This window comes from Coregonus clupeaformis, chromosome 28 (genome assembly GCF_020615455.1).
Source record: "Coregonus clupeaformis isolate EN_2021a chromosome 28, ASM2061545v1, whole genome shotgun sequence".
Classification (NCBI taxonomy): Eukaryota; Metazoa; Chordata; class Actinopteri; order Salmoniformes; family Salmonidae; genus Coregonus; species Coregonus clupeaformis.
Window position 1 is genome coordinate 33,145,020 of NC_059219.1, and position 12,500 is coordinate 33,157,519.

Consider the following 12,500-nt stretch of genomic DNA (forward strand, 5'->3'; position numbering starts at 1 on the left):
ATAAATGGTATTGATCCAATTGATGGATCTATTGTTAAACATAGATGTAATGGACAGTATGTTGACTGTCTCTTTCAGGAGGAGCACCACTGGGGGTCAGGGGCTAGGGGCCAGGGGCCGGGAGGAAGCCCAGGGGACACCACCAATCCTGGGGCCCAGCTAGAGAGAACACCCTCCTTCACCGCTGAATGGGAGGAGGTGAGAGAAACACGCTATGGCTGCTGTTCAATCAGATAGAAATTTAATGTCTAGAACTTAAACAAAGAAGAAATTATTTGTTGCTTTGTAAGACGTGGTCAATTATCTGTGAGTCTGTTTAACACAATTATTTTCTGGTCCAAGAGAAAGACGACATGAATGTCCAGGTTACTTTACTTTCTCTTCTATGAAGTAAAAAAAAAACTACATGTGAGAGGAAATGAAGAAAATAGAGGAGATTGAATAAGATAAAAAGGGAGGAAAAATGCAGCGATGGAGAGATAGAGATGATAGATAGAACGAAAAGGCATCCCAAGAAAAGCATTAGTGGTGGTGTGTGTGTGTGCGTGTGTGTGTGCGTGTGCGTGTGTGTTTGTGTGTGTCCGCCCGGGGTTGGTGTACGGGTGGTGGTAAAGTACCACTGACACACTTTAAGCATTATTGTGATCCATGTGTTTGTTTCCATCGTTAAGAAATATTATACACACTGACTCACAGCCAAATGATCTTCTGATCACTATTCACACAGACAGGCATTCTCTCAGACACACATACACGCACACACCACACACACCACACACCACACACCTGCACACACCACAACTAATGCTTTTCTTGGGTGCCTTGGGTGCGTTTGGTGAGGTGACAGATGTTAAGATACGCAGGAAAAGGAGTCCAGCTTAATACACAGAAACACACCCAGGAACACACACAGGAAAACACACACGTTAAGCCACCTCTTCCATACACAAATGATCAGCCTATAAAATAAATCAGAAATATATCAACCTCACTAATACCCACTTTACAGTCATTTACAAAACATCATAATTAGTGCAGAGCCTTGTTCTAGACTGGATTCTGCACTCCTGAACATAGCAACAAAACACTTAAGCTGATTGGCTAATATACTGGGTGTGTTTGACGTGTGTGATCTATTTGATGTGGATGATCATATTGCTTTTTCATATGCTCTATAGTAGGGCTGTGATGATCCCAGAATTGCGATATTTTTCCATGGCAAAAATGAACAACCTTAGCAGACCAAACTCCATATTAATGCCCATGATTTTGGAATGAGATGTAGTGTATTTGTTCTATTTTGAGCAGAAATGCAAGAGACAGTTCTGCTATATAAGCAAGAGGCTGCCCACAAGGGAAGGCTCACTAAAGAACTGTATGTGCTTATAGGTATACTGCTCTTAAAGGGGCAATCTGCAGTTGATACATCCATTTTTGGACTTCTAAATTAGTTAAATGTACCCATTGATTCTTCAGGAATATAACTTATAAATGCCTCATGAGCTTAGTTCAAATGTTGTACCCCATCAGAACCCAAAATATAAGCTTGTTTTACTCCAATGTTTGTAAACAAAGTAAATGTAAACAAGCACGGTATAGCCTCAAAACATGGTTCAAACTATCATTTGGATATCTGTTCAGTCCATAGCTCTTTCGATTAATTTAAGTGGTTATAGTTCTCTAGCTCCGTTCCTCAGCTTTGTACCGAAACAGGGGTGGGAAGAACGATTTGTAATTGTTTCAGCTGCGGATTTCTCCTTTAAATTACGGTTTTCCTGACCCTGATAATGATGCCATGCATGTAAACAAGTGTAGGCTACATGGGGTCCATTCACTCTTAGCTGTTTTTGATCATCAATGCTATGTTGCTAACGTTAGAAAATAGTGATCTATTGCTTTTGTACTCAAACCCAATGTGGGAGTCCCAATTTTCCCATTCCATAGACTACTTTAAAATTAGGAATTGTGTCATTTGGGTGAGCTCTCTGACCTTAGATCAGTGAGTCAGCAGTGATGTGGTAGCCCCCATTGGCAGTCATTGAGCCTGTAAGTTGTATGGTGCTGCACTGCACAGTTGATTGCTTAACAGCAGGTCTAGGGTCAGATTCCTGCTGTGGAATCCCCCTGTAGACGAGCTTAAAGGCTCTCTTTCATGCTTTCCCATCCATCTTCTCCCCTCCTTTCTCTCCCTTCCCTTCTTCCAAGTATCTCCCTTTTCTCCTTCAATCTCTTCTGTCCTCCTCGCCTGTCAACTCAATAAAATTCAAAGGTGATTGATTGCCATTAATTTGAATTTATAACAACCATGTCATTTACATATAGGCAGCTAGAGATACAGTATGAACATTTTCTAAATGACAACTCTCTCTCTCTCCTCTCTCCTTCCCTCCATTCAGATTGATAAGATTATGAGCTCCATTGGGGCTGGAATTGGCACTGGCACGGGCTTGGAGGGGATCAAGGAGAATAATGCAGGTAAACACATAGTCAGAAACTCAATGAACTGAAATCCCCAGCTTCCATACCTCCTTTCTCCTCTATCTCATTCTCTCTCCCCTCATCTCTCCCTCTTTCCTCCTCACTTCTGTCTCATCCCCACTTGTCCTTCTGTCACTCCCCCTCTCACCTCTCTCTCCTCCTTCTCTTTCCCTCTATCTTCCCCCCCTCTTTCTCCATCCTCCTCTCTCTTTCTCTCGCTCTCTCTCTCGCTATTTCCCCTTATCTCCATCCTCCCGCCTCTCCTCTACTATGCATGTGAAGCATTCCCTTACCATGGTTACCACTGAGAGAAATGCTGTTTGCGCTATGTGCTAAACCTGCTGTCTCCCACCAACGCACATGCACCCACACCCACATTGTGTGTTCAGCTCTCAGACAAAGAGGCTCATCTGATGGCTATTGCTATCTGTGTGAGGCACTGAGATAAAGAGAGGGGGACAGAGAGAGTGAGAGAGAGGGGGGAGAAAGAGAGGGAGGGGCTGGGAGTGAGAGATAACGAGGGAGAGAGAGAAGGGAAAGGGAGCGATAGAGGGAGAACTAAGAAAAGAGAGAGAGCGCGAAAGAAGGGAGAGCAGAGAGATCGAGGGAGAGAGAGTGAGAAAAACGAGAGCAGAGAGAGAGAGGAGGGAGGATAGAAAGAGGAGGGAGAGGAAGGCAGAGGAGAGAGAGAGAGAGAGAGAGAGAGAGAGAGAGAGAGAGAGAGAGAGAGAGAGAGAGAGAGAGAGAGAGAGAGAGAGAGAGAGAGAGAGAGAGAGAGAGAGAGAGAGAGAGAGAGAGAGAGAGAGAGAGAGAGAGAGAGAGAGAGAGAGAGAGAGAGAGAGAGAGAGAGAGAGAGAGAGAGAGAGAGAGAGAGAGAGAGAGAGAGAGAGAGAGAGAGAGAGAGAGAGAAGGCTGCAGAAAGCATCCAGTTGAGTGTGGGAGTACTTGATAAAGAGAATTCTACCAAGCAGGCAGCTCTCCCTATCTCCTTCACTCTCTCTCTCTCTCTCTCTCGCTCCTGCTCGCACACACTCGTACACACACACTCGTGAGGCGAACAGGCAGGCAGGAGCAACAGCTGAGAGCGTGAAAGGAAAGCACCAGCGCAGCAGAAAGACACAGGCATCTATCGGATCTATCAGACCACCTCCAGCCTCTGCACCCTCTCTCTCATGGATCTTACCCCCAGGACGGCACCTCTTCTCTGGATCTAACCCCAGCCCTCGCCCCCCTCTTTTCCCAATCCCTATATCTACCTCCAACCACCCTAAACTTATCCCCCAGCACCTTAGCATGCTTCGCTCCTCCATCCTAACCCCTCAGCCATGCTCATAACCCTCAACCAAGCCTAACCCCAACCCCCTATCCTCCAACCCCCCCATCCATCCTCCCTCTCTCTTTCCCCTCTCCTCCACACTCCTCCCCCTCTTCCTTTACCATGGCGGGCTCGTTCGACAGCCACATTGCCCGCAACATGATGTGGCAGTGCCAGCTCTCCCAGCCCGACTGCCGGTGTTACCGGGTGGATGGGTACTCCCTCCTGAAGCGTCTGCCCCTTCACCCCCTCATAGGTCCCCGGTGCCCCATGCAGTCTGTGGGACAATGGCTGGACAGCATTGGACTGGTCCAATATGAGAACCACCTACTGGCCAACGGCTTCGACAACGTGCAGTTTATGGTGAGTAGAGATGGGGGGAGAGGAGAGGGGGAGAAAGGGAGTTGCGTCTAGATTTTGTTACTTGTGTTTTTGTTGGGTTTGTGTCGTTTTCTTGGTTTTCTGGTGGGTTTTCTGGTGGGTTTTCTGGTGGGTTTTCTGGTGGGTTTTGTGTGTCTTCTCTAATTTATTTTCCACCCTCTCACTTTCCTTCACACTATCCTTGTCTATCCTCTCATCTGCTCTTGTTTGCTCCTCTCCTTTCCAACCTCACTCTCTCTCTGCTCCCTTTCTCTCTCTCTTTCTGTCTCTCTCCTCTCTTTTCTCTCATTGCATCATTTTGTTATTATTGTCTGTTTTCTCTCTCCCTCCCTCTCGCTCTCTCTCTGTGACTCTGTCTCTCTCTCTCTGTCTCTGTCTCGCTCTCTCTCTGTGACTCTGTCTCTCTCTTTCTGTCTCTGTCTCGCTCTCTCTCTGTGACTCTGTCTCTCTCTCTCTGTCTCTGTCTCGCTCTCTCTCTCTCTCTCTCTCTCTCTCTCTCTCTCTCTCTCTCTCTCTCTCTCTCTCTCTCTCTCTGTTTACTGTTCCCTTTTCTTTCTGTTTCTGTTCCTCTCCTCCTATCCTTCATGTTTCTCCACCCCCAGTCCCACAAGACAGTTGCACAACACACAGACTACGTACAAAAAACACACACACACACAGGCAACAAACGTAATCCAACACACACACACAACTCTGAACTATCAGTGTCTTCCTTTCTTTCATCTTCCCATCACTCCTTTTTTCTCTTCTTTCATCTCTGGTAGCGTGTAGTGAGAGACTACATGTGTATCGTTTAGTATGCAGGAACTTCCTCCATGACATTTCACTGTGTGTGTGTGTGTATTGATCTCTCTGTGACAGGTCACACATGTTTTAGCTTGGTCTGTACTTTGACATGTGCGTGACTAAAACTCATCATACGTGACAGGGAGCTTGTGGGATTGGTTCAAGACGTGTGTGTGTGTGTGTGTCAAATCAAATTGTATTTGCCACATGCTTCGTAAGCACATGCTTGGTTGTGTGTGTGTGCTCTGTTTCTGAAGAGCATAAAACACTGTGCAGCACCAATCATCTACTCAGGGACCTGTGTTGTTATCAGGAGGGAGGGAGGGAGGGAGGGAGGGAGACCAAGGTAAAGAAATAAAGAAAGAAAGAGGGGGTGGATGATGGAGAGAGAGAAGAGAAAAACATGAAGAGAGAGAGAGAGAGAGAGAGAGAGAGAGAGAGAGAGAGAGAGAGAGAGAGAGAGAGAGAGAGAGAGAGAGAGAGAGAGAGAGAGAGAGAGAGAGAGAGAGAGAGAGAGAGAGAGAGAGAGAGAGAGAGAGAGAGAGAGAGAGAGAGAGAGAGAGAGAGAGAGAGAGAGAGAGAGAGAGAGAGAGAGACAGAGAGACAGAGATGGATAGTGAGGGGGGATGTTTGAGTGTGTGTTCCTACTCCTTCCTACTCCCTCATTTACAGCTTTATCACATAACCAAACATTTTAATGATAATGCAAAAAGACTCAGTGCAAACCTGCGTGTGTTTGTCTGTGCATGTGTACAGCTCTGTTACAGCCCCTGCGTAATCTTTATTCATGTATTATACAAGAGAGGATGTCCAACTGACATTCAAGCTAGCAGCCACCATGACTGTATCTCCATACAGAATGAGTTTCATGGCATGCTAAGACTAAAGTCCATTATCCTAGTAATACAGTTATATTGGCTGCAGTCTGACTGGAGAAGAAAACGCCTGAACCGGTTCAAGTGCAATGTAAAAAATATGGTATATACTGTATATAAGATGTTGAGAACTTAAAATATCAAGGCAACCAGCTGCAATTTTTAGTTTGCTCAACATTTGGGCATATTCTCAAGTTGAATTGTATGTTCACTCAACCTTGAAATGTAGACACAATTCAACTTGAGAATGTATTCTGCCTTATTTGGATATTTCCCTGTGTGCCTCTAAATTAATCTTACTATGACAATACATTACATATATCATAAGACTTTTCTTTGAGGGCCTAGTTACACCCTAACACAGTGGTCTGAAACTCCTGGTTTACTGGCCACATCAAGCCTGCAAGCCACATATTGCTGGCTTGCAAAGTGATGTGTAGTTCCTATTGGAATCCAGCCAGAGTGAGGATATCCAACAATTTGAACTTTTAATCACCTGCATTCAGAATCAGGGCTCTGGACTGCAACCATTTAGTCACATTTTGCGATCCTTTGACTTGGCTGTGCAAGTAAAAATTTAGATTAGTCGCATCAGTGCGAGCTGCCCATTCTACATGGTCACCTCACTCCAAACGTCCTATTTTTTTAGGAGGCTAAAACCATGATTTTGTCAAACAGTGATGTGCATTATCCTCACGATTTCTATAATGAAAGTCTCTGCCCTGCCCCTGTGCCTGTTTTGCTGAGGCCTGCTACTGTGATGAGACACTAACTCCCTCCCCCCTGCGCTGTGGGAGAAAATAATTTATTCTGGTTGTAGGCTATAACATTTAAAAATCCAATTGCGGGACAAACACAGATTTGGAAGCAACTAACGTAAGCAACTAATGTTGTCACTGTTGAAGAGAGAGAGGGGGTTCTCAGCTTTCTGTAGGTATACTTTTTATTTCTCAACTTATTTCTCAACTCTCAATATTGAGCTCTATAGCAACTATTTTACAGCCAAGATATTTTATATGGCATGACAATCACTGAATTAGGTGTCACATCAAAATATATTGAATCATGCATTTCTGCATGGATATGTTAGGTGAAACCACGTATTTCATCTCGGTAGTCTATTACACCTCTTAATAAAGCCCTGTGAATGACTTTGTAAGTGGTTAATTATTTTTTCTATTGCGTGACGCTGCAATTTTTTTCGGGTGCGACCAAGACTTGGTCTGGTGCTTCCAAATGAAAAAGTAAGTGGCACCATTACCACCAGGTGAAAATGTTAGTCTGGAGCCCTGAGAATGACTGCCGGGGTAGGGAAGATTAATTAATGAGACTACCTAAATCATCTAAACTGGAACAGCCATCTCAGTAACTGTTGCAATAAGTACAACTACTAACAGATTGGATTATTTTAGAAAAATTAATGTTATTTATTTTTGTGTAGCATAAATATTCAGACCCCTTGACTTTTTCCACATTTTGTTACGTTACAACCTTATTCTAAAATGAATTAAATCTTCTTATTTTTCCAGCAATCTACACATAATCCCCCATATTGACAAAGAAAAAACTGTTTTTTAGAAATGTTTGCAAATGTATTACTAATAAAAAACACATACCTTATTTACATAAGTATTCAGACCATTTGCTATGAGATTCAAAATTGAAATCAGGTGCATCCTGTTTCCATTGTTCATCCTTGAGATGTTTCTACAACTTGATTGGAGTCCACCTGTGGTAAATTCAATTGATTGGACATGATTTGGAAAGGCACATACTTGTCTATATAAGGTCCCACAGTTGACAGTGCATGTCAGAGCAAAAACCAAGCCATGAGGTCAAAGGAATTGTCCGTAGAGCTCCGAGACAGGATTGTGTCGAGGCACAGATCTGGGGAAGGGTACCAAAACATTAATGCAGCATTGAAGGTCCCCAAGAACACAGTGGCCTCCATCATTCTTAAATGGAAGAAGTTTGGAACCACCAAGACTCTTCCTAGAGCTGACCGCCCGGCCAAACTGAGCAATCGGGGGAGAAGGGCCTTGGTCAGGAGGTGACCAAGAATCCGATGGTCACTCTGACAGAGCTCTAGAGTTCCTCTGTGGAGATGGGAGAACCTTCCAGAAGGACAACCATCTCTGCAGCACTCCACCAATCAGGCCTTTATGGTAGAGTGGCCAGACAGAAGCCACTTAAAAGGCACATGACAGCCCACTTGGAGTTTGCCAAAAGGCACCTAAAGACTCTCAGATCATGAGAAACAAGATTCTCTGGTCTGATGAAACCAAGATTGAACTCTTTGGCATGAATGCCAAGCGTCACGTCTGGAGGAAACCTGGCACCATCTCTACGGTGAAGCATGGTGGTGGCAGCATCATGCTGTGGGGGTGTTTTTCAGCGGCAAGGACTGGGAGACTAGTCCGGATCGAGGCAAAGATGAACGGAGCAAAGTACAGAGAGATCCTTGATGAAAACCTGCTCCGGAGCACTCAGGACCTCAGACTGAGGCGATGGTTCACCTTCCAACAGGACAACGACCCTAAGCACACACAGCCAAGAAAACGCAGGAGTGGCTTCGGGACAAGTCTCTGAATGTTCTTGAGTGGCCCAGCCAGAGCCCGGACTTGAACCCGATCAAACATCTCTGGAGAGACCTGAAAATAGCTGTGCAGCGACGCTCCCGATCCAACCTGATGTGCAGAGAAGAAACTCCCCAAATACAGGTGTGCCAAGCTTGTAGCGTCACACCCAAGAAGACTCGATGCTGTAATCGCTGCCATAGGTGCTTCAACAAAGTACTTAGTAAAGTGTCTGAATACTTATGTAAATGTGATATTTCAATTTTTTTGTTTTTATAAATTAGCAAACATTTCTAAAAACCTGTTTTTGCTTTGTCATTATGAGGTATTTTGTGTGGATTGATGAGTGGGGGAAAAAAACAATTTAATCCATTTTAGAAAAAGGCTGTAACGTAACAAAATGTGGAAAAAGTCAAGGGGTCTGAATACTTTCAGAAGGCACTGTACATGCAAAAACACAGGTATTTTAACAAGCAATTTTCATAATCAACCTGCAGTAGAGCATGCTGGGAAATAGGATAATGATGGGCGTGGTTTTGAGACAACGTGAGTTTGTAATTTAGTGTTGAGCAAAATAAGAAATCGTATTGCAGCTGGTTGCATTGATATTTACAGTGAGGGGAAAAAAGTATTTGATCCCCTGCTGATTTTGTACGTTTGTCCACTGACAAAGAAATGATCAGTCTATAATTTTAATGGTATGTTTATTTGAACAGTGAGAGACAGAAAAACAACAACAAATCCAGAAAAAATGCATGTCAAAAATGTTATAAATTGATTTGCATTTTAATGAGGGAAATAAGTATTTGACCGCCTCTCAATCAGAAAGATTTCTGGCTCCCAGGTGTCTTTTATACAGGTAACGAGCTGAGATTAGGAGCACACTCTTAAAGGGAGTGCTCCTAATCTCAGCTTGTTACCTGTATACCTGTATAAAAGACACCTGTCCACAGAAGCAAACTCTCCACCATGGCCAAGACCAAAGAGCTCTCCAAGGATGTCTGGGACAATATTGTAGACCTACACAAGGCTGGAATGGGCTACAAGACCATCGCCAAGCAGCTTGGTGAGAAAGTGACAACAGTTGGTGCGATTATTCGCAAATGGAAGAAACACAAAATAACTGTCAATCTCCCTCGGCCTGGGGCTCCATGCAAGATCTCACCTCGTGGAGTTGCAATGATCATGAGAATGGTGAGGAATCAGCCCAGAACTACACGGGAGGATCTTGTCAATGATCAAGGCAGCTGGGACCATAGTCACCAAGAAAACAATTGGTAACACACTACGCCGTGAAGGACTGAAATCCTGCAGCGCCCGCAAGGTCCCCCTGCTCAAGAAAGCACATATACATGCCTGTCTGAAGTTTGCCAATGAACGTCTGAATGATTCAGAGGAGAACTGGGTGAAAGTGTTGTGGTCAGATGAGACCAAAATGGAGCTCTTTGGCATCAACTCAACTCGCCGTGTTTGGAGGAGGAGGAATGCTGCCTATGTCCACAAAAACACCATCTCCACCGTCAAACATGGAGGTGGAAACATTATGCTTTGGGGATGTTTTTCTGCTAAGAGGACAGGACAACTTCACCGCATCAAAGGGACGATGGACGGGGCCATGTACCGTGAAATCTTGGGTGAGAACCTCCTTCCCTCAGCCAGGGCATTGAAAATGGGTCGTGGATGGGTATTCCAGCATGACAATGACCCAAAACACACGGCCAAGGCAACAAAGGAGTGGCTCAAGAAGAAGCACATTAAGGTCCTGGAGTGGCCTAGCCAGTCTCCAGACCTTAATCCCATAGAAAATCTGTGGAGGGAGCTGAAGGTTCGAGTTGCCAAACGTCAGCCTCTAAACCTTAATGACTTGGAGAAGATCTGCAAAGAGGAGTGGGACAGAATCCCTCCTGAGATGTGTGCAAACCTGGTGGCCAACTACAAGAAACATCTGACCTCTGTGATTGCCAACAAGGGTTTTGCCACCAAGTACTAAGTCATGTTTTGCAGAGGGGTCAAATACGTATTTCCCTCATTAAAATGCAAATCAATTTATAACATTTTTGACATGTGTTTTTCAGGATTTTTTTGTTTTTGTTATTCTGTCTCTCACTGTTCAAATAAACCTACCATTCAAATTATAGACTGATCATTTCTTTGTCAGTGGGCAAACGTACAAAATCAGCAGGGGATCAAATACTTTTTTCCCTCACTGTATAGGTTGAATCCACTTCAATGCTATTTTGAAGTCTACTCAACTCACAGAATAACGCTGATTAAGCAATTGGTTAAATGGCTTTTTTACAGTGTGGTATATACAGTAGTATTGGTTTGGGTGGTGTAGAATATGGTTGATTTTAATGCAGAGAGAAAGAGACCGCCTATATGTGTCTGAGTAATTGTGTGTGTGTGTATGTGTGTGTGTGTGTGTGTGTGTTTGTGTGTAATGAAGGGTTTTGCGGGTAGCCCTCCTCCTCCCAGCCATCTCTCTCTGCTTGCTGTGACCTGCATCTGTTTCTCTGGTTGACCTGGTAACTGCAGCACCAGTGGGCTGAGCCATGCAAGGTTCTGTACAGGCAGTTCAGCTCTCTTTGTAGTGTGTGTACCATCCATCTATCCATCCATCTAAAGCAGGGGTGTCAAACTCATTTTAGCTCAGGGGCCACATGGAGGAAAATCTATTCCCAAGTGGGCCGGACCGGAAAAATCATGGTATATATAACTTAAAAACAACAACTTCAGATAGTTTTCTTTGTTTTAATACGATCAACATACAACATAAAGCTGGAGCCTGAGGACAGTGTGTCCAAAATAGTACAAGCACAACATCACTATTAATCATAAAACACGTCAAGTTTATTTGAAAATTCTAAAGAAAAAGAACACACAAACACACAATGCCTCAGTGATTAACAGAACTCTTTCACAGATCACAGAACTATATCAGGGTGTCATTTCTCAGGCAGAAATGTAGATAAAAATAATGAAATCCTGTTCCCCAAACAAGTGCAAGAACCACAGAGTCAAGAATAGGTTAAATATACAAATAAAATAAAATCAATTAAAAACAATAGCACATCAACATAAAAACATATAAACATAAAGCTGGAGCCTGAGGACAGTGTCCAAAAGCACAACATCACTATTAATCATAAAACACCTCAAGTTATTTGAAAGTTCTGAGGACAAAGAACACACAAACACACAATGCCTCAGTGATTAACAGAACTGTTTCACAGATCACAGAACTATATCAGGGTGTCATTTCTCAGGCAGAAATGTAGATAAAAATAATGAAATCCTGTTCCCCAAACAAGTGCAAGAACCACAGAGTCAAGAATAGGTTAAATATACAAATAAAATCAATTAAAAACAATAGCACATCAACATAAAAACATCAACATAAATCTGAAAGCGTTGCTCAAACTCCCGTAACAGTCCCGTTATTTTATCTTTGAACCGCTTCATGTCTGCCACATGTTGGGTCGCGCACACATCTTTTCAGACAGGGGATGTGAGCTGCATCACCACCGGCAAGTTGCGTCTCCCACAATGACAGCTTCAACTTGAAAGAACGTATGCTGTCATAATACTGCGTGACAACTTTGTTGCGCCCTTGCAGCTGTTTGTTCAAGTTATTCAGGTGCTCTGTAACATCCACCATAAATGCAAGGTCCTGCATCCATTCTGCGGAATGAAATTCTAACACTGGTTTGCCCTTTTCTTCCATGAACTGTTCAATTTCTTCTCGTAAATTAAAGAAACGCCTCAGCACAGCACCTCGGCTTAACCATCTTACCTCAGTGTGGTATGGCAGGCCATAGATGTGGTCTTTTTCTCTGAGAAGGCTGTCAAACTGACGGTGATTCAGGCTTCTGGATCGGATGAAATTAACAGTTTGGATGACCACCTTCATGACGTTATCCATCTTTAATGACTTGCAACACAAAGCCTCCTGGTGCAAAATACAGTGAAAAGTCAAAAAATCACGTCCTCCATTTGCAGATTGCACTTTCTCTCTGAACTTTGTCACAACGCCTGCTTTTTTCCCGATCATTGAAGGCGCACCATCTGTAGCCAGGCTGACAGCGCGGG

The 12,500-nt window shown here is 43.8% G+C and overlaps 1 protein-coding gene across 4 annotated transcripts in view; it reads left to right on the forward strand.

Moving 5' to 3' along the window:
• LOC121543435 (ankyrin repeat and sterile alpha motif domain-containing protein 1B-like) overlaps positions 1–12,500 on the forward strand; it is a 286,881-nt gene that overhangs the window by 203,107 nt on the left and 71,274 nt on the right. For 3 of the 4 annotated variants that reach the window (XM_041853304.2, XM_041853303.2, XM_045208911.1), the window contains exons 16-18: positions 79–198; positions 2,397–2,475; positions 4,050–4,156. In XM_041853304.2, the coding sequence (XP_041709238.2) occupies positions 79–198; positions 2,397–2,475; positions 4,050–4,156 (306 nt within the window). Of the gene's footprint in view, positions 1–78; positions 199–2,396; positions 2,476–3,487; positions 4,157–12,500 lie in introns of those variants that run through there. The other variant, XM_045208912.1, reaches the window with a different exon arrangement.